This window comes from Podarcis filfolensis, assembly GCF_964270895.1.
Source record: "Podarcis filfolensis genome assembly, chromosome: 7".
Lineage (NCBI taxonomy): Eukaryota > Metazoa > Chordata > Lepidosauria > Squamata > Lacertidae > Podarcis > Podarcis filfolensis.
In genome coordinates this window covers 65,675,392-65,698,207 of record NC_139603.1, presented here as the reverse complement: position 1 = coordinate 65,698,207, position 22,816 = coordinate 65,675,392, and the positions used below count along the sequence as shown (strand labels likewise).

Below are 22,816 nucleotides of genomic sequence, written 5' to 3'. Positions count from 1 at the left end.
TTCTACCCCCGCCAACCTGTTCTTCCCCCCAAATTACTTTTTGCCGACTTCAGTTTTCGAAAAGAGATTTCTGGCAGATATAATAGAAATTCTTCAAAGTGTAAAACAGAAGTGAAATCTTACTAGATATTTATGGGACATGACCCAAGCTGATCTATGTGAACGCCCCGCCCCGCAGCCTGTGCCCTGGGCGACTGCCTAACGATAGCACCGGCCCTGCCCGGGACCCTCTTCTGGCGCCGGCGAAGTGCCTCTGAGCATGTGCTGAGGGCGGTTTTCTTACAACGCCTCCCACATATTTGGGGAAGGTTTCTCCATGTCTTTGGACAAGAAATCAAGTTCTGTTGGGAGGCGAGGGGGTGCTTAGAAGAAAACGGTTCTCGGTAGAGATGGAGTTGCATGTTTTATTTCTGTCCTCAACCTGCCCCGTTTCAGAGCAAAAGCCAGATCTGCCGCCTCCTCCATCGGGCTAGGTTGACACTGACGGGAGGGAGAGGCGGACCCGTCCCCGCCCGAACGAGGGGGGCGAATCCCTCGGACACAGAGAACCCGCCCGCCATTAGAGGAGGAGGAGGCGGAGCCGACACGTTCAGTGAAGGTATCGAGGCGCTGGCCGGTGTTTGGCGGGATCCGCGCAGGGTGGGGGGTAGCGAGGAGGGGACAGAACGGAGGGAGAATTGACAGCCGCGGCGCAGCCGGCCCCTCCCACACTCGAGCGCACGCGCCTGGCCAGCCCCCAGCTAACGGCCGACCTAGCAGGAATTCGCGCGCCCGCCAGGCTGGCGAAGGCCGGGGCTTGCTCAAGGGACGCTTTGCCCAGCTTGATTTCCTTGTCTCCCATTGGCCACCGCGGAAGGGCTCGGCTTCGCGATTGGCTAGGCCCCGCTGCCAATCTTGGTTTGTTTCGAAGTCCACGCGTCCTTTTGTCTTCGAAGGGGAGGGCGTTGAAATGCGCCGCGGTGGCCATATTGCTTTAGGGTGGTGAGGTAGCCCGGGGTGGGGGTGGGGGTGGGGGTGGGGGAGGTTAGAGTGGAGAGAAAGAAATCTCAGCTGAGGAAGAAGAGCGACTAGCTGTAAGCCAGGGAAACAAAAACGGGAAAGATGAGGAGATGTGTGTTGTTAACCTTGCCCTTCAGCATCATTTGTTAGGGTGCGCTTGTCGTCCGCCCCCCCCCCCGTTTAAAGTCATTACAGGTCCAGTTAGCTGCTTCTTGGACACCTAGCGCAGGTCTCTTTTGTCAGATCCCGTGACCCATCATGGACCTGCTTAAATCATCCCTGATTAGTTGCAGGCTTCCCTTTGACGCCAAGATTGTGGAGAGAGGAGGAAATGGGGACTGTATTTGGAGTGGAGGCTGTGGATCATAGCTGTCAACGTTTCCCCCTTTTTAAGGAAAATTCCCTTATTCCAAATAGGATTCCTCGCAAGAAAAGGGGAAAGTTGACAGCTATGCTCTGGATGATGATGGCTCCCTCCCTCCTGACCTAGAACCAGTGCTCCCCCCCTAAAAATGTTTAGGGGTACTCTCATTTTCCTACTCATACTGAAATACTGCCCCTCAATGAGGCCAAACTTAGATTCGCAAAATGTTTATGCGTACCCCATGAGTCCCCCCAGAAAAAAAGCACTGCCTAGAACCAGTTGGATCTCCCAGCCACGCTCATGTCACTCTGACCATGCAATCGACCTTCTGTAGACCTGCCAAGTGTTTTGGCATAGTTAGTGCTCATGTACCTCTCACAATTTGAGGGAATGCTAAAAAACAATACAGCTGAGCTGGAGTGGGCTGATCTCTTCTGGTTTGCTGCAGGGATGCACAGAGGTTCCACATACCTGCAGAAGATGCACATTGTCCACCCCACCTAATGGATCCCTGGGACCTAAGGGTGCTTTGCATTTATGTCCTCCTAAAAACTGTGGTTGGTGGTGTATAAAAAAGAAAGCCAAGTTCCTCTCGGTGAATGAAACCTTGTTTGATTGTGTGTGTGTGTGTTTGGCAGCTTTTTCTCACTGCAAAGAAATTATTAGATTTCCTGAGGCTAAAAGGCTTCATTCAGCCACAAGATTGTCATGGACCAAGCTGGTCAAATATTAGTGGTGAACCACAAGAAATAAACTATATTCTAGTGACTAGTGTGCAGTATCATAGTCCATACAAGGTGCCACATTTATTTTTTCAACCTATCAACACGATGCCTCACAAAGTGGCACATTCACACTTCTCACCCACAACACTCAGTCCTCTGCCATCTCAGTTGTGGAGGTACACAAGAAGCTGCTTTCCTACCAAGTCAGACCACTGATCCATGTAGCTCAGTATTGCCAACACTGACTGGCAGTGACTGCAGGATTGTTGTTTTTAAGGCAGGAGTCCTTTCCAGCCATATCTGGAGATGACATGAGTTGAATATGGAACTCTTTGCATGCAAAACATGTGTTCCACCACTGAGCCTTGCCCTGTGGCCTTTCTTCCTCATCCACTGGTACTGGCTGGTGCTGCTGCTGTCAGTCTGCATGGTGTTGGCTTGGCAAAACCTCCACACTCCTATTGTTGGGTGGTAGCCCTTGATGTTGCTCCTGGGCCAAGCTGGTGGTTAGGTTGGTGGGCTGGGCAATGTGGATGGAGCAATGTGCAAGTTCACTGCTAGAAGCAAAGTTCTAATGTGTGATAAGTAGTGCCACACCCATTCCTTCCCTAAGACATTTGTCCATGCACCTGGAAATGAATTTTTCATTGGATTAAACTTAAAGTTTAATATTGTGCTGGTAGCTGGTCTGGCCATTAGAAAAACATGCAAACTTGTTAAAAAAAAAAGCTAGCCTGCTAGTAGTCCTAGAAGATGCTCCTCCCGCTCTGTGCAAATTGTGAATGTTCAGCTGGAAGTCAATGAAAATAAGAATTTAAAACCAAAGTAGAATAAGAAGGCTTAACTTTATTACTCAGGATTAACACATGCAAAGATAAAAAAAGATTGTGTAGTGTGATCCTAAGTAGGTTTAGGTTCCATTGATTTCAGTGAAACTTACTGAATCAAACAATCCTTAGTATACTGTAAATAAGACTGCAGGCAGCTGTAGTGGGTTGTTGTTTTTTTAAAACGGAGAATGAAGTCAAATATTAATATGCCTAAGCTTGTTTTGTTAACGTTACTTAAAACATAGGTCATAGGAAGCTGCCTTATACTGAGTCTCTCCATTGGTCCATCTACTTGAGTGTTTTCTACACTGATTGGCTGTGGTTCTCCAAGATATCAGATGGGAAATTTCCTGCCTTAACTGGAGATGCCGGGGATTGAACATGGGACTTTATGCATGCAAAGTAGATCCTCTACTGCTGAACTATAGCTTTACCCAGGGTTAAGGGCTGAGCATCATAGTGGCAATGAATTTCTAGGTTAAGGCAGCAATTTCTAAGAGAAGCCTTTCTCCACTTCTTTTCAGGTATGGGCATAAGCATACCACTCTGCATCCACCCCGATTTGTTTGTTTTAAAAAATACCTGGTTTGACCACACAAAGCATTTAGTTTGGCAGTATTATTATTGGCCAAGTTTATTTGCTCTTGTGCTCATTCTGTATGATCTGCCTACGTGGAACTCTCTGAGATTAACATTGCACAGAAAACTCAGGTCAGTATCTTCAAATATAAAAACAGTTAAAAATGAAGAGTAAGGCAATGGTGCAGATACAGTATACAGTCCATCTCTTGTTCAGTGGCAAAATATAATCTTTTTATTTTGAGATTTTTTACTTTGACATTAATGAGAACGTGCAGTACTAAAAGCACTTTGAGTGAATTTTTAGGGGTGGATATTTTTCAGAATCTGTGAATGAATGCCCATTCAAATTGAACATACTATAAGAGTATCAAGCTGTACTGTTTTGAAATGCTTTTGTAGCTGTGGAGGTAAAATATGTTGTGTTAGCTGGATTCCATGTAGTGCTGTAGAAAATGTCATTGGAACTGATAACCATAGATTATGATAAATTTGTGTCTATTCATTTCTGGGTTGTATGATGGAAATGCCCCAGGAGTCCGATCGTGGATTCAGTTACCAAACATTTAGTGTAGTGTTTTGGCTGTTCCTTGTTTCTCTTTACAAAGCCAATGATCTTGGCAAATTGTAAATAGAAACCTGAGCTGAAGCAATTTTTCAGCACATTAGCAGCAAATTTAGTGCTTATGAAGATGTGATAGTGAAAGCATTAGCTTTGACAAGGAAGGGGGATGGTATGAAGTTTAGAAGTTCTGTATGAACCTTTGCTATTTCATTTTAGCTCCAAGCGGTAACATTTGCCACTTTGCTGCTGGATGTCCCAAGGAAAATATGCCAAGCTGTATGTGAGGTGGACCGGGAGGAGGCAATCATTAACTTTTACTGTTCTAGCTGCATTAGGATTTGAATACCTGCTTGTGCAATTTGTAGTACAGTAGACAGTTTCAACAGGAATCTTGGGTATGGTGATTGGTATAGGTGTTTGTTTAGATTTTATAAACAATGAATGAGACAATAACATTCATTGAACCAACTAGCCCTTAAAATAATGTTAGTGAGCTCTTTGGTGTTCAGAAGTAAAAGAAGCCACATCTCTATTCCTCACCTTGCTATCTAGAATATAGAGGAATAGGAAGAAGAAACATTGATACAAATCAGGCCTTGCTTGAAAGAAAGCATTCTGTGAGGTCCCAGAAAAAAAGAGTGCAAACATCTAATAAATACAAAGCATTTCTTCAGTATCATCTTGCCTCAATGGGGTCTTGCAGGATAAACAGTGAAGACAAAACAAAACAAATTACACCCTAGAACAACAACATAGAATTGTCGCTGATCTAAATGTTGTCATTCAGGACCAAACGATGCACTACATAGAAACACATGTAATGGTATGGGGGTTTTTTGGCCTAGAAGTTGCTTTGAGATGTGTGTCAACCTAAGAAGAGTCTTATTGAATCAGCCAAAGGCCTATCTAGCCTAGCTTCCTATTTCCTACAGTAGAAAACCAGATACCTATGGAAAACCCACAGGCAGGACATGAGCACAGTAGTGATTATAAGCAGGGAAGTGAGGGCCTGTACTTAATTATTTCCGCACCCAATAGTGCCTTACTAAACAGCTCCCCCCTACCAAACTGGTATTCCCAGCAGGTGTTTGAAAACTTCAAGAATGGAGGGCTTTTGGGGTGGGGAAAGGGTTAATCACGCCCTGTTTTTCAGTCTCCAGTGCTTCCCTCGTGAAATGGCTTTTACAGCAAAATAAGAGCAATAGCTATTAGGCGATCATCACACACGTTTTCAGGCAGTATGTAGTTTGGCTGTCATACATAAAATTAAAATGCTGTGTTTCTACATCACTCTGGAGTGCAAAACAGTTTGTCTATAGTTAGGTTTGGCAGATCACAGTTTTAGTAACAAAACACTCTTGAGCTGTTGTGCCTGGAGTAAAGAATGTGTGTTGTTTTCTATAGGATTGTGATGTTTTGGAATAAGAGATAATCCTTCAGAATAAGGCACATCTGGCAGCTCAGTCTGTCGTCTGCAGCAAATCTATCAGCCTTGACTTGGAGAGTTGCCATGAGACTGTTGTGAACTGAAAAAGCATTCTGTGTACAGCTGTATTGGCACACCTGAGCTTCATCACATCCCCCCCTTCACATCAGAATGATTTTCCCCAAACACAGCAGTGCGCAGGCTTCCACTAATTGACTCACAAGTGGCAAGTGCCTTTTCTTGTGACTCCCCCAACACCCACACCTGGTGCAAAGGTGCCCTCTACTAAGTTCTCCATGATGCGTTCTGAAGTTGATGGAAGGAGTTCTTTCTGGCATCTGCAAGAGCTCAACGATATAAGTACCCCCGCTCTAATTCCCTCTGAATTCTAATCGGTTTATAGAACAGTCAGGGATGGGTTGATGTCTGTTTCAGACTCCTGTATTGATTAGGAAGGAAAAAGTATTATAAATTTCACAGGTTCTAAATAGCTAAGTGGATTACTGTTTGGGATTTCCCCCTCTACGTCTTTTTTTAATACACATGTATCTTGGTTTACAATTAAGTTGTCCTGGTCAAAGAGTGCATTTTTTTGTTTTTAAGCAGAGATTGTATGGCCATCTGTCATGTATGATCTAGTTGAGATTCCTGCATTGCTGGTAGTTTGACTAGATGACCCTTGTGGTCCCTTCCAACTCTACAATTCTAAGATTCTTTGTTTCACTTTACTGTACCAGAAAAGGCATGAGAGCATGGGAACACTAGGAACAGGTTTACTTACACGCAATAAAATCACACAGCATTCCTTGAAGGGTATTAGCTTATTAGATCAAGTGTTGGCAGCATAAGATCAGTGCGTCCAACAATGTCCCCACCTGAGCATCCATGATGGGGCTCCACATCTGTAGAATACTACTCATCCGTCATGGATGCTTTAGCTGTGATTCCTGCATTGCTGGGGGTTGGGCAAGCCGACCCTCGGGGTCCCTTCCAACTCTACGATTCTTTGATTCTACACATGGTCCCATTAATTCATGCCTTCAAATGGGCTTGGGGACTTAGGCAGATAATGGTGCTATGACTTTTTAAAGTGTTTTATAGTTTAAACTATTTTCATGTTAATGCTGGTCTGCTATTGGTGTTGATAATTTTATTGTGGGATTTCAGTGTTGTACAGTGTTTTGATTCTGATATAGGAAGCTGCCTTGAGAAGGAAACAAGCTCATCTTGCAGGGTGGCCATTTGGGTACACAAGTGTGAAAATGGTTCTGGTGCAAAAGCCTCAATAGGTCAGATGAGACCTTCTTCTGATTTAAATGGCAATCCATTACAGTGCTCTGCTGTGCTCATGGCAACGCCTACTAAACCACTCTTCTGCAGTTTAGTGAACAGGATGTCATATGAAAGCTTGGGGAAAGTTTTATTGAAGTTAACTTCTCAATCCGTAAGGAAATCCCTTATCTGTCAAACACAAGTGGAAATGGATTGTGCTTAAAACATGCCACATGCTGTTTTTAGAAAGCTGCATGGGGGAAGGACTAACATGGGGGGCAGTCAGGAAGTCGGGCTTGTATATCTCATGAAGCTGTCGCCATAACTCAAGCATCGTCTTGCCTATAGTCTAAAGTGGCAAAGTCTCCTGTCCCCAATGTCTTCCACCTCCTTCTGCATATGTAGACCATGCGCAGGGCAGGTGCAGAGTCACCGTGAGTGACAAGGAAAGGGCTGTAGCTCATTGGCAGAGCATCTGCTTTGCATACAGAAGGTTCTGGGTTCAATGCTCATTTCCAGGTAGGGCTGGGAATGCCTCTTGTCTGAAATCCTAGACTACTGAGCCAATGCTCATTAATTCAGTAGGAAACAGCTTCCTATTTCTTTTCATGTAGTTAGAACTGTCATGGGAGGCTTTTAAAAATAACAACTACCTGGTAGTATGATGCCTTTGACTACCAATGGTGGTCAAAGAATGAACTGGATTGTTTTGGGCAGCTTTTTAAAAATAATAATAGTAGTAATAATAATAATAATAATAATAATAATAATAATAATAATAATGCAAAGTTTTGTTAACATTCCACAGCATTGGTTAACAAACTATAAATTTCAACACAACCCACCTACCTTCCTCTTTTGACTCATCCCCTGATGTTAAGCAAAACAATAAGTGAAAAAGAAATGAAAACAAAAGAAGGAACACTGAATATTGTGTGTGTGATGATATAATTTTAAAGCTGTGTTTGTTTAATTCATATGTAATTTTCCAACGTGGAATGAATGCCATGTGAAGAAAAAGACAAAGGGATTGTGTGTGTGTGTGTATGTGAAGAAAAGTTATGCTATTCCCAGGTAGTATACAATGAATCACAACTCAAAAGAGCTACAAAAAGTTATCTTCTCTCCATTAAATAACTTGAATGATTACACACTTTCTTTTTGATGTTTTAAACATGGTGCGATATGTGCACCTTGGCAGCCTTCATGACCCATAGACTGGAACCCTGCAAAAATCATTATGATAACGGAACTGCTTTAGAAGCCTCAGATGATTTTGAAAACATGTGATCGATGACCTTTATTGCTACGGCTTTTATTTCAGTTATTTCCCCTCCTGCATCAAAGGAAATAAAATTCAAAAGGGGTTTGTGAGTGTTAAGGATAAAAGAGGGAATTAAACCGTTTCCATATCATGTTTGCTGCTGATCTCCTTAATCACTAGGGCAGAAGAAATAATTACCTCTAGTAGCTTTTATTTTTTTATATATATACATGGAAGTGTGCTGCATTTTTATATTGCCTAACAGTGGCAGATTCCTGAGCTCTGCCAGTTTAACTTTTAATAATACTCAACATGGCACAGTTTCTGTATTTGTGCTCAGGCTGTTTACATAATATGATCATCCTGCTGGATCTTCTGTCGCCTGGTATTTTTTTCACCAAAGCTGGCTGCATGTACTCCATCCCGTAAAACCCTGAGGGGAGCAGAACATGCAGAAGAGCTGATATCCCTCCTACCCCCACAATAGAAATTTAAGTTGCAGTAAGAGAACATGCAGTCCTTGGGTTGTCCCAAGGTTAAGAGTTCCCACAGCATAGCCATCTTCAAAACTATTTTGCTTCACATGCAGCCTTGCCCGGCAGAAGGAGGAAAACGGCGTTGCTAACAAGTGGTGAATAATCATTGCCTTTGTGACTGCTTGTAAGTTTCCCATTTGATTGGCCAAGGTGGGAAGCAGGATGCCTGACAAGGTGGACCTTTACTTTGATCTAGCAAGACCCTTCCTACGTTGTTATGAAAGCCAAAGGAACTTTCACAGGGTGTCCACAGAGCCCGTCACTCTGATCCTAAACAATTGCAGTGACATGTCTTGCAGCAATGCTGCGAGGCATGTTGTTCACAGATTTATACTGATGAAGCCTAAAGGTACATTTGCGTACACCTCCTGTAAGTCAATGCAAAACAGCAAAAAGAAAAAAAGATCAATATGTTTATATTAGCAAATATGCTTGTCACCCATCCTAGTAACCCTTGCAGTTCTTTGCTCCAACACAGGAATTTGGGAGTGGGTTGTTTAATGCCGAACAGTTGGGTAGACTGCTGTTTGCACATTTTTCTTCCTTTTTTTGTACAGACAACAATTGGAAAACTAACTTTTTTTGTGAGGAGGGGGATTAAAATGGAATTGTCATAGAAGGAGCTTTTAATATTACTGAAGCCCCTCACAGCTGTCATTGCAATCCAGAATGCAAGTGTGGTAGATGAAGTAATCCACAGTGAGCACATATGCATGCATAGCAAGTCTTTGGATCAAGCCCTTCCTATTTCAATGTAGCAGATGTTGAAAACTCTAATATTGCTTTGCAAAGAGGAAACGACAGCTAAATAACATTTATGAATGCATCAACCATGCTTTTCCTGTTAATGGAAAAAGCATAATGTTTGTGTTGTTGGCGTGCAAGCTGTGTGTGTATATGTGATTGATATATAATTACACACAAAACACGCACACACACATTCTCCCTATTTATAACATTGTGGATGTTACCAAGAAAAAAAAAAGTTGCTAAAATATTGTTTCTTCATTTTAGGCACATTGCTTCCTATTTTTTATCGATGCACTAGAACCTTATTAATTAAACTGTCTGGAAAAGGTTAGCTTTATTTACACTCAGGATTATTTGGGAATGCACAGCATCCTGCATATGCTGTGCCTACTTCTCATAGCTAGTTGTTTGTATATGACTGTTTCTCCTCCTCCACAAAAAAGCAATGCTCAGGATGGTAGTCTACTGTGAGGCTTATCGCTGATTTCCACATCATTGAATAATGGGGATTATCTCTGATTCCCACAGCCTAAATGGCATTCACGCAGCATTCACATAATGCTCCACGGCTACTGTCTATCTTTTATATGGAGTCGAGGAAGATGTCTTACACCAGGTCAGACTCTTTGTCCATCGTGACCTATATATAGCTTACTTGGATTGGCAGTAGCTCTCCAGGCTCTTGGGCAAATAAAGTCTTTCTCATCATCGGCCATTTGTTCCTTAAAAAAAAAAAGAAAACCGGAGACACTAAGAATTGAACTTGGTACCTTCTGTGTCCATGCTCTGTATCTAAGACGTGGTAGTTTCCCAGCAATATGTTCAAATTGCAACATGATATGCCTCACATTTGCCATTGTTGAGCTCCCACAGGCAGTCTTTTACCTATCTTACTGGTGTATTTAAATATACAGTCGGATACTCCACATGGACCACCAAACCCAACACTTTCCCTTGACAATGAAGTAAGAGCATAATGGTTGTGTCGTGTGGTGTCAGGCTAAGACCCATCTAGTCCAGCACTTGTTTGTTTTGAAAAGTGTCTTTCCAGATGTTTCTGGGGGTTCCACAACCAGGACATGATAATTTTTTCCAACCTTCTGCCACTGCTATTGTTATTCATTATATTTGTATACCGCTCTTCATCCGAAGATCACAGGGGGGTTCGCAGCATAAAAATGCAAAATGAGAACACAAAATACATGATAAAGCAAACCTAACCAAATAACCCCTCTCCCACACATTTAGAAGGCCATAGAATGTTAATCAGCCAAAGATCTGGTTATAGAGAATCATGTTTGCCTGGCGCCTAAAGATATGTAATGAAGGCACCAGGCGAGCCTACCTGGAGAGAGCATTCCACAAACTGGGAGCCAGCACAGAAAAGGCACATTCTTGTGTTGCCACCCTCTGGACCTCTCATGGAGGTGGCACACAAAGAAAGGCCTCTGGTGATTACTGCTGTTCATTTCTAGCATCTGATAATCAACAGGTCACTGCTTCTAAAAATGGATGGTACGCTTAGTTAAAATGACCAGTAATCATGGTTAGATTCCCATAAATAGGTCTAATTCTTTTTAAAGTATGCTAAGCTGTTGGCCACCATAATAGCTTGGAATAAGAATGATCTGAGTATGAATTTCATAAATTATTTTTTCTATGCTGTTCTAGAGGTTAATTACACATAGATGATAGCCCAACCTTCTTTTGAAATGATCGGAAGAAAGAAACTCCATAGCTCACCAGGCAATTTATTCCCTTACTGACCTGCCATTGTGGTTAACTAAAATTGATCTTTCTGCAGAAGAGGGAACAATGGCTTGTTCTATTGCATGGGATAAGCTATTGTTCTCCCCTTATTTCTGCATTAGCTGCTGGGCCATAGCCTAAAAACTTAGCTCATTTGGTTAGCGCAAATTCTTAATTCATTTTCTATATAATGAAGGACTGCCTTCAAGATTTCATTATCTTTATGATCAAAAAAATATTTGGTATTAATATTTAAGTATCTTCCACTATTGAGGAACCCAAATCTATTATAAAAGATCTAGTCTAATTTTCATGAAATTTTGTGTGCCAGTAGATATTGCTATGTACACTGGAAGTCCCGTTGAACCTTATTATTCTTATTAATCATTTATATGGGACCATAAATGTGTAAAGCACAGTGCCATGTAGTTTATAGCTTTTATATTCATTTTTATTATATTACTCATTCACTGTATATATCTATATATATGAATGGGAATGTGTGATCCCTGAGATAGTGAGGAACAAGGTGATAAATTTCCTCAAAATGTAAAAATAATGGGTACTTCATGAGTGGCAAGCTCAAATATATTCTCCTAGAGGCTGTGCATAAATTATATAACTTTTTCTAAAGTGAACCAAACTCTATTCTTCCATTTGCAATGCTGGGGAAAAAACAATCTGCTGTGCAAAATTAAGGGGTCTCATCATTTCTGGACGGACTTGCATCTCTCACACCTGATTGGACATTAAGATTTCACCAAGACTGTCCCAGGCTATTGAAATGAGAATCCCAATAAGGTCAAAAATATATACTTGAAAAAGCACATAGGTCATGATTCAATGTATCCATGTCTAAGCTGGTTATAGAATTCACCATCTGACATATAGGTCCTTTAAAATAACCAAAGGGATTCAACAGTGAATTACGGTATGCCCTGCCACATGCTGAGGAAAGCACTTGGCTTTAAAGGAGTGAGTGATGTTTCAGAGCATGATTCATGGGGAGCAAGTAAGAGACAGTGCAGTTTTCCTTTTGTACCTGCTGCAGATTCTGTTGCTACCACCATAGACAAAATGGCGGGCAGGGGTGGGAGATAAATTACTTGGAAGGTTAAGCCTGGGCTGTGGGTCAGCTGTTACCACTGCTGCTATAGTATTTAAATGACTATGGTCCAGGTACAGTGGTAGCTTGATTCTCAAATGCCTTGATACTCAAATGCCTTGGTTCCCAAACGCCGAAAACCTGGAAGTAAGTGTTCTGGTTTTCAAACGTTTTTCGGAAGCCAAATGTTCGATGCAGTTGTTGGCTATTGTTTCTGGGGCTCCTGCACCAATCAGAAGCTGTGCCTTGGTTTCTGAACATTTTGGAAGTCAAACAGACTTCCGGAATGAATTAAGTTTGGCGCTTTTGTTTTGCTATTTGTTTTGCAATTTTGTTTTTGAGGCTTTTTCAGTTAATTTGTTTTTGTGACTGTGTGGAATTCAGTTCAGCTACTGATTGATTGATTGATCCAAACAATGACTATCATCAGTGCAGTTAAGAAAAAGAATTAATTTTAATTTTTATCATCTACAATACTTATTTATTTTATAGTACAGTACATTGATTGTTGCTTTCGTTTTATGGCTCAGTGGTCTCATTAGATAGTAAAATTCATGTTAAATTGCTGTTTTAGGGGTTGTTTTTAAAAGTCTGGAACGGATTAATCCGTTTTACATTACTTTCTATGGGAAAGCATGCCTTGATTTTGGAGCAGACTTCCGGAACGGATTACGTTTGAGAACCAAGGTACCACTGTACTGGATTATAAGGGGAACAGGCTTTCACAGCCATGTGACTCATCTCCAGTTAGGTCACCCCAGGAGAAGAAGAAGAGTTTGGATTTGATATCCCGCTTTCTCACAACCCTAAGGAGGGAGTCTCAAAGCAGCTAACAATCTCCTTTCCCTTCCTCCCCCACAACAAACACTCTGTGAGGCGAGTGGGGCCGAGAGACTTCAAAGATGTGTGACTAGCCCAAGGTCACCCAGCAGCTGCGTGTGGAGGAGCGGAGACACAAACCCCGTTCACCAGATTACGAGACTACCACTCTTAACCACTACACCACACCCAGGAGAAGCTTTTATGTGGGGAAAGCATTGGCAGGCGAGATTTAGTTATTTGTCATATTTGTAGCCTGCCTTTCTTCCAGCAAGCTCATACAGTGGTACCTTGGGTTACAGACGCTTCAGGTTACAGACTCCGCTAACCCAGAAATAGTACCTCAGGTTAAGAACTTTGCTTCAGGATGAGAACAAAAATCCCGCTGCGGTGGCGGGAGGCCCCATTAGCTAAAGTGGTACTTCAGGTTAAGAACAGTTTCAGGTTAAGAACGGACTTCCAGAATGAATTAAGTTCTTAACCCGAGTTACCACTGTACATGGTTCCTTCTCTCCATTTTATCCTTGAAAAATAGTGACCTGCTCAAGGTCACCCAACAAGCTTCTTGGTTGAGTAGGGACTTGATGCTGGGTCTCCCCAATTATAGTCTGACACTAGTGCCCCCGTGCTGATAAGAGGACACTCAGGTTCAAGAACAGCACATGAAGTTTTTCCTACATGACCCCACATCAATGTAAGAAATCACATGTCTTCATGGGAAGAGTGATCTCTGCTAGTCAGGAATCATGTAAGTGAGAGTGATAACAGAACACTATACAACTGGTCAGATATAGCCATGTGACAACACCACCAAGCCTATTCAGAGGATAGTTATGTTTCCTGAACTGACATTGCCATCACTCTGAATGGGCAAGCCTTTTCATTCCCTATACAGACCTCCAGGAAGCTTTTCATACCTGCATAAAGCTTTCCCAAATAATGTTCCTATTATTTTTTGACTCAGGCCTTCCAAAAGCTGCTACTCAACTCTCCTTTGCTGGAAAAGATAAAGAAAGATAATTATTGTTTCGGTTTCAATCACCATCTTTTTATTACTCTTTGGTAATAGTACAGCGGGGAAAGGATTTAACTCATTTCTTGTTTACTTAAAAAAAAACCCCTCAGTGGTTTGCATCATTTTATGGAAACCATTTTAGTTTAATGAAAGGCTGACAGTTTTCTTTTCAAAGTATTTCATGAGGTGTAAAAAACTGATACAATGAATACCATTCCTGAGCAGGATTCATAAATAATGAATATATTTTCTTATTAATCCATATTTTAGTTTAACTTGGGCTCGTAGCAAGTTAGTTCCTCAGGGAATGCAGGTTTTAGTTTTTGGTGTGGTTTTTTTCTACAAGGGAAGGTGATGAGCTATGGTCCCCTGGGAATTAAATTGTGAAAACAATCTCGGTTTCGTACATGCTAATATAGATCTGTTATTCCCTTTCCACATCTATTGCAAGACATTTTAAATTGTGGCTGATCTTTTATGCAAATAGCTGTCTTATTAGACATTGTGGCTGTATGTGCTAATGTCTCTCTGGGTTTCTTGGGAGTTTGCTATCTAACCATCAAAGCAGTCGAAATGAATGATGATTACTGCACAGCTTTGAAGAACAAAGAAAAGTCACAGCAATTTTAGAGGTCTTGGTTACTGCAATATCAGTGACAGCTTGAACCACACAGACATCCAGGAGGGTCTCTGTGGCTCATATTAACTAGGCCAAACTTTTTTGTTTTGTTTTGTTTTTTTAAAGAACAAAATAGATATTATTTTTTTCGCTTCATAGTTTACTGGCAGCTGCAAAAAGTGCAGTCTTTTTTCACTGCTGACATTTTGTTGCAAACGTTCCAAGGGTATTGAATTAGCAAAAGGCAAATAAAAAACCCTATTTCTTCAAGCAAATAAAGTAAGCTGTGAACTGGATGTTGCACATAAAAGTTTGTGTATCATCAACTTTACTAGCCTTTGTTCCTGTTTTGTGTCATCTGGAATATGGCAGCATTGCAGATTCGACAGGGGAAAAAAAAAGACAAACACATAGGTCTCTGTGTGAGGTGAGGTGTAGGATGGGTGGGTGAGGAGTTTATCCTTATTGCCTTCATTTTATTACACGGGTCACATCTACATGATGAACCTGCATCAGTTTCATACCACTTTAACTGTTATAACTTCCCATAAAGAATCCAGGGAATTGTAATTTGGCGGGGATTCTAGCAGTTCTGTAGCCCCCTCCCCCCGACCGAACCACATTCCTAAGTTTTCCTGAGAAAAGGGGGAGGGAGACACTGTTAAACCCGTTTTCATAGAACCGTAGGGTTGGATCATCTCGTCCAACTCCCTGCTATGGCGGACTCTTTCGCCCAACGTGGGACTCTAACCCACAACCCTGAGATTAAGAGTCTCTACAGTTCTACCAACTGAACTATCTTCCAGTATTCTTTTAAGTCTGTACTGTGCCTTTGTAGAGAGCTGATGATGAATAGCCACGTAGTCTATAAAGTTATTGCGAAGGACTGTGTTGCATTTGTTGATGTGAAATGCGTTGGGTTAGATCAAGAATGGGGAATTTCAGGCACTGTGGGGGGGGGGGGAATGTCAGCCTCTAAGCCTCTTTGACTGATCCCCAGGCCAGATCCTCTCCCCAGCCACACCTACCTGCTGTCCCTCTCACACATCCTTTAGTGTTTTCCTCTAGGTGTGTCCCTGGACACTGATAATGTCCCTTGCTTCCCTGATGGAGGACTGTGAGGGGTGTGTAGGAGCTAACGTACTGTACAAAGGTGAAATTTACATTAATTGCTCCACCCACTTGGAATCATAGAATCGTGTATGCATCTGTGTAGTTATTTCTTGAGTCAATTATTAGATCTATTGGTATGCTGCCCTTTTCTGCAAGGCATACCACTTACAACCATAGATATTGATAAACTCTTTCCCTCTTTCCTTACAGAGTTCTGGGACACATAAAAAATGGGTAGAAAAGATTCTTCTTCTGCAAGAGCTCCTGTTGAGCAGTACAGAAAACAAATAGGTAAAACATTTCCCTTTTTACTTAATATATTTGTTTCTCTTTTTAGTTTTTGTGAGTGCTACATTCCTGTAGGAAAGATAGTGAGTTCTAAAGCCGATTACTTTAACTGCCTTCTAACAACATGTTTTGAACTGATTCAACTTTTTAATGCACGTTGCTGGACTATCATTCTTGACTATTCGCCATTACTCTCAAGCCAATGAGATGTGGAGACCAACAACATCTGGAGAGCCACAGGTTAACCACCCTGCTGTAATGGTTTCACTGGATATGATGTGCTCTCAGATTAACTCAAAGTATTGGAGGCAAAGTGAAACTCAGTGTAATAACGTGGCTCTTTCGGTTAAAAGAGTAGTTAGATACAGCACATACCAAATTGATTAATGGTGAGGGTGGCTTGAACTGTATATGTGTTGTTTGAATATACAGAATCTGTTGCATTGAGGCTGCATTCATACTAAGTCTGGACCTGTGATGAAGTGAACATGTGATTGCTTCACTGTGCATCCAATTCTCCAGTTTCCCATGTGGGCATTATCCTGCATTGCTACAGCACATTAGCCAGAGAATCATATGCTGCTGCTCTCGGTGAGCTGTGCCGCATTAGACTGAAAGCTGTAAATTGGATTATCATACAAAAAATATACCTGCACATTTAGAAATAGTTGCTGGGAAGAAGACGAGGCATTGTTTTGCATTTGTAGAGAAGCCATTGTATATGATTGAGCATTCACAGTGTGATTCCCCACTTGCAGTTGGAAATGGTGCAACCCAGCATGAGCTGAATCAGCACAGTGAGTTGTTCAGCAAAGGTGTGCTGGGATGTGGACTGGAACTGAAAAACAGAGGTTTGGGTGCAATTAATCACACATGTGCTTCACTGCAGGCCCAAACTCTGACACTGTTTTTTCCATCTGCATCTGAATGAGAGTTGGCCATCATTCTGAAACCAAATAGCTTGCAGGCCGTTCCAGAGGATTGAATCCAGGTTACACAACTCATTTGCCATAGGTTGTTGCAGTGACAAACATCAATTACTAGGTATTCTTCTTCCGCCTAACTTGCCCTCACTTAAGGCAAGTCAAACTGAAAAAAGAAATAAGAATGAATGTTCTGATTCAGATGGGGGAAGACTTCTAGATCAGGGTAGATTTCATGTGGCCCATTGCTTTTCCTTCTCCTGTATGGACTGTAGAGCTCTGCTTCAATTTTCTATCAGGAGAATTAAAATCTTTTTTTAAAAAAAATGGACACAAAACCTTCCTTTGTCCTCACATTATCTGTTTAGGTACCTCAGTTACCATAGGTTTCATCAGCTAGAGTTTATATGGCATGCACACACCACCCCCTTGGTATTTTTTGTGTGTGGATAGCAGACAGAAAGGCTTTCTGCACAACTACTCCAAATATCCAAACAGCATTTAGTCTCGGTGCATTAACTCCTCCAGGTACCTCTTCAGTTACAATAGTGGAATTAGGGATATGGTAGAGACTGCAGAGTTTTCAGTCCCACTGCATCATCTCCAAAAAGGAAGCTTTGTGGGGTGTTTCCGATTTCCGTGGAATTTACCAACGACTTCAAGTATTTTTCCTCCTCCCCACCCTCCCACTTGGTTGTGCAACGGTTTGCACAACCAGCAGGCAGTTCTGGAAAATTCAACCCTGATTGCTCCTTATCGGGTTTGCATACAATACTTGCTTCCTGCCTCTGCAATGAATGCAAGGGGTTGCCATATTGGCTCAAGCTAGTTAATTTCACCTCTACTGTGAAATGACTTCTCTGAACTCAAGCATGTCAGTTTCAAACTGTCTCTTTGCAGCCCTTGTAGAACTTTTCTGGGTTGTTACATAGCCAGCTGCATCTATTTTTTCCTCTGTCTGAGCTGCATGCTCCAGAGCTTGCACATCCAGCCACTGATTATTTTTATTTCCTTGTGGGAATTATATTGAATAGAATTAGACACCACAAAGCATTAGGATACTTTTCCGTGCTAACAGAACAGCAGTACTTGCAATGGAGATTGAATCAGGAGAATTCATGTGTCATCCCTAAGTAGAATATCGTGTTTGCACACAGTAGATTGGGGACAACCTGAAGCGCAAAATTCCCATGAGCATCAAGCCCTAGTTTTCTGGGCATCTGATGGCTGAGCTAAGGACTCAGATACCTTGGGGGGGGCATTTCTTAAGCTGAAATGCTGCTGTTGCAGTATTCATTACAATCTGAAATGGAGAAGAAATTTTTAGGGAAATAGGTGCTTGAATTGTCATTCTACCAAACATTACGAACAGTCCAGGTTCATATTCTGAGACATTATATTATATTATATATATAATGATAATTTATTTAATCATGAACTTGACTGACATAACTAACAGCAACACAAAAAAAGGTTAACACAATAGTAAGGTATTGCTGTGGAGCACAGTAAGGCAGACTTGCTGGTTCTTAGTAAAGATGGCTGAATAAGTACTTTTGCACTGGAGTTGTACAGCAGAGGGATTTGCAGCCATTAATAATTTGAATTCAGAAAACATAAAAGAGGCTTACCAAATTAGTTTAGACTTTGGGGGGTGTAAAGTTGTGAATCATTGCGAAACACCACAAAAATAGTCTGTTAATTGCACAACACTTAAATGCACCACAAGGCATTCAGAATGGAACTAGTTGCCTGCTCTTACATTTTTGCACATATTAGATAATATCAAGGCATATTGTAAGCTTGGGGAAAACCTTTGGATCAAAAGGGGGGATATATAGTATTAGTATCTCAATTTATCATTAATTGATTGGTTTTAATAGTCACACCAAAGCAGAAAAACTATGTAAAGAGAACCAAAGCCTGTGCTGTCAGGTATTTATGTTAGGTAGCACAAATTCATATTCATTAACTACTGAGAATCAATTTACAGACAGCCAAGGCTTGTCTTTAATCCATTGTTTCAAGTCAGGGAAGTTCTCTCCACGAACTCTTCTTCATTACTGCTGTTCTAGTTAAGCAAGTGTGTTATTTACTGGGATGCTGATTATGTTCTATGATATATTATTATTAACCTGAAAACCACCACCGCCATCACCAGTGTAATGGGGATGCAAAATGTGGACTGCAACTGCTCTGAATACATAAATAGCTCCCTTTCTTTAAAAAATACCTTCTCCTTGTTTAATTTAGAACACATGTCCTCCTGAACAATGACTGTCATGTGGACTTTCTGCTTCTACCTTAGAAGAAGGAGAGAGGGATTGTGTCGACAGTGTTTCCTCCTCCCATTGGAGGTGGGCTGTCACATATTCCAACCAGCAGTAACTCCATGCTCCACTGGTAACATTCAGCTTCTCCAGAAAGATTAGATAAGAGCAGTGTGTACTTGGTCCCAACACCAATTAAGAGCATGACCCATAAGGATGTAGGAAGCTGTCTTATACCAAATCAGATCATTGGTCCTACTAGCGCAGTGTTGTTGACACTGATCGTCAGCGGTTCTCCAGAGTTTCAGAGAGGAGTCATTCTCAGCCCTTCCTGGAGAAGCAAGGGGTTGAACTTGATGCATTCTGCATGCAAGGCAACTGGTTTACCATTAATCTACAGCCATTCCTTGTAGACATACATTACCAACATGTGGAAGAATTAGCCATGGAGCTCCTGCTCCCTCCCTTCCTTTGTGTACAGTTGTGCATGAAAGCAGCATACTGGGGCATTGTGAGGATTGGGGTGACATGAAAAAGAGGGTGCTTACTGCCCCTTCCTGATTCCTTCTGTTCCTCTGTGTTCAGTTTTGAAAAGTCGTAAAAGAGAAGAAGGGGCATTTCTTCCACAAACCTGGACTATATTCCTTGCATTGCAAATGAACACATCCGAAGTTCCGAGGTATTTCTGCCATGTGTGTTATTCTAGTTTATTTTAAAGAGAATGGATGCTATTTCCATCACAGCCAACTGTACAATTCAAAAGAATGGAAGAATACGATCATGAATTAAACAGGTTGTTTCCTTTTGTTGAAGTGAATAGGAAATTCATGCTGAGTGACTGTAGTAACTATTAACCTTTGTCATGCATCCCTTGAGCTCCCAGCACAAAACAGTAAAACCATCAAAGTGACACAGGTTAAAGAAGCAGAAATGTGCTTGTTTCCAGCACGGCACTTTTTAACAGTACAGTATTTTTAACCTGTCAAATAAATACCTGATTGTCACTGATGTATCTTACAGTCATATAAAACTTATGAACCACAATATATATACTTTGAGTTTTTTTGTTTTTTGTTCATTTTTTAAGTGCCTGATGCCTCTTGCCAGTTTCCCACTCTCACATTGGCTGAAGCTGCTGTGATGTCGCAAATGATCCTGACTGCTGTAGGGGAAGGACTAGTTTATAGAATGCTGGAAATCAGTAAAATTTGGAGAGAAAATGGAGCATTAGTTTGGCTTGGCATGTGTGCATCCTTCACACGTGTAATACACACTTTTTACTGCATGGGGGTTAGAGAGATGGATTAGTGGGTTGCATGCAGGGGCTTGAAGGATAATGTGGGACATTAAGAAGGCAGGGATATATAATCCGCACAAAAAGGTTATAGACAAACGGGGTGTGTTGTTACTGGGAAGAAGTACTGAGTATGCACTACCTGCACCTTGTGACTAGTGGTCGTATGACAAAACAATAAGAAAGTCAACATGTGACATTCATAGAGCACAATTTCAGTCTCAACACTGTAATAATAGATTCTTTATTGTGCCTTGGGATGAACAGCTAGGTGGAGGGTCTGTTTTCTCTGTCTTGACTGTCATGATCACAAGCCTATTCTCCATGAATTCATCTGACTGGCTTTGAAGATTTTGAAAGCTGACCATTTTTTATTTTTTATTAATAAGGCTTTTGTGCATGTGCCCTGCCATGGCCTGTGTTTAATTCCAGAAAGTGAAATCGTTATGCATTTGTCTATAAATATTTAATACTAATTTTTTATAAATGAGAAATTGATTTTGAAGTCCGGTAATAGCAAGAGTCAATTTGAAAGAGGTTCTTTTGCAATTGTTTTCCATACTAGTAGTAAATATAATTTATGAGCCTTTTTATAACATGCCATCAGGGAGATGGCTCTTGCAATACATTATGATACTGAACCAATAATTACACTTAATACTTTTTCATATGTGTAGCACCTTGTATCCAACAAAGTCCAAATGCTTTACAAGGACTACTTGACTGTTTGATTACCTGGTTACATTTCAGAAAGTAGACAGTTGATGCAACTTGGATTAATTTTAATTGGGCGAGTCAGCTGGACTACTTTTGTCCTGGTTTTTTTTTTTTTAAAGATGGCGAGCCTGGTCCACCTAAATTGGGAGTTGTGAAGAGTGGGTATATACTCAGAAGTGTTCTCCCCAACTCTGAACTGGTTAATTGTCACATGATGGTTTGAAGAAAGGTTTCCGGAATCACCGATCTGAAAAGGCAAAGGAAGAACAGGCAGCCTTAAAGGAGTCACTTCTCTTTCAGTTTCTGCCTTGTGCACTGCATGCGGTGGCATTCAGGAACTGGTTCCTCAGGGGATCTGGCTCAAGGGGTGCTATTTAGGGTTCTCTGGCCCAAGGGATCCTGACTGACAGACTCTGGATTGCCCCCACAATTTGCACTGCCTCCTCAATTCAGCTGATTCCTTATTTGTCAAGAGCTGCTGATCAGGGTTGGAGGTCATGGTAGCCTCTTTTCTATGTTTTACGGCCGAGAAGAATTCTAGTGGATCTTTTACTCCTGCATTTATTATTTATTTCTAGAGCAACACAGTAGCTTTCGGTGCTGCACATGGATCCAAAGAAAAGCTACAGATCCCAACCTCAAGCTTATGCTCTAGAAATGATAATAATCAACAAACACAGCAAATCAACAGAAAGTTTTTTTGGGGGGGAGATGAGTTTGAGAATGCCAGAGTTGAAAAAGGTGTTTCTACACACATGAGTTGAAGGAGCCAGATGGCAGGAAGAAGTTCCAAATGTCAGGAAGTAGCAGGAAAAAAAATGTACTTTGGGGGTTCATGGAAGAGGAAGGGAAGCGAGAAGGGATATGGAGAGAGGGAGGAGTTGGCAGAAGAGGAAGAAAGAGACTGAAGACCTCTGCAAGGCAATAGAAGTCTTAAAAGAATGTGAGAGGAGGGAAGAAGGGAGCCCAGTGTAGAGGAGTAATGTAACAATGAGCAGAATAGAGAGAGACGAAACTCAAGACTGAAGATTTGAAGGAATAGGCAAAAAGAGGGTTGTAGCAGTCAATGCAAAAAAATCACGGAGAGTGAACATGAGTTCATCATTCTGTTTTAAAACTCCAGTGTGGTACATGTAGAAACTGCAAAAAAGAGAGCCACAGGGCGCAGCAGTTGAGGGAAGGCATGGGGAGTGGAGATGGAGAGGAAACAAAGACCAAACCAACAGCCTCTGAGTAAGATTGTCCTGAAACCATCCTGCTTCAGAGTTGTCTCCCCAACTCATTGCTGCTGTGTCCTCTACACTCATATGGTGACATAGGTACCCTAAGAGAGCACCCAAGGCTTAAAAACCTCTATCCCAGCTTGTGGTTGGGAAGGATCTCCCGATTACTTCTCAAAGTCACCGAGCACTTGATTGAAAAAGCCACAAATTCCACAAACCGCATGTTGATTTCTGCTTTTGTGCCCCACTGTAAGAGAACAGGAAGTTTTGAAACCATTGCAAGCAAATCCAGAGAGCCCGTCATATATGGGTGAAGCAGTGTTTTGTGCAGTTTAGAAGTACTTTGGAAGGTTAAGGACCAATAATAATTT

The 22,816-nt window shown here is 41.5% G+C and overlaps 1 protein-coding gene and 1 long non-coding RNA gene across 6 annotated transcripts in view; one reads left to right on the top strand and one right to left on the bottom strand.

Annotated features, from left to right (window-relative positions):
• Nucleotides 1-524: 524 nt before the first annotated feature.
• TRIQK (triple QxxK/R motif containing) overlaps nt 525-22,816 on the top strand; it is a 41,921-nt gene continuing 19,629 nt past the window's right edge. The window contains exons 1-3 of one of the 5 annotated variants that reach the window (XM_083623500.1): nt 938-1,073; nt 3,443-3,629; nt 15,941-16,021. In XM_083623500.1, the coding sequence (XP_083479626.1) occupies nt 15,961-16,021 (61 nt within the window). In that variant the 5' untranslated portion in view covers nt 938-1,073; nt 3,443-3,629; nt 15,941-15,960. Of the gene's footprint in view, nt 599-707; nt 898-930; nt 1,074-3,442; nt 3,630-11,554; nt 11,861-15,940; nt 16,022-22,816 lie in introns of those variants that run through there. The other 4 variants (XM_083623498.1, XM_083623501.1, XM_083623499.1 and 1 more) reach the window with 4 other exon arrangements.
• On the bottom strand, nt 13,900-15,840 carry LOC310766878. The gene is made up of 2 exons (XR_014550492.1): nt 15,646-15,840; nt 13,900-13,980 (listed from the first exon to the last, which is right to left on the bottom strand). It is a non-coding gene; the product is annotated as an uncharacterized lncRNA (long non-coding RNA).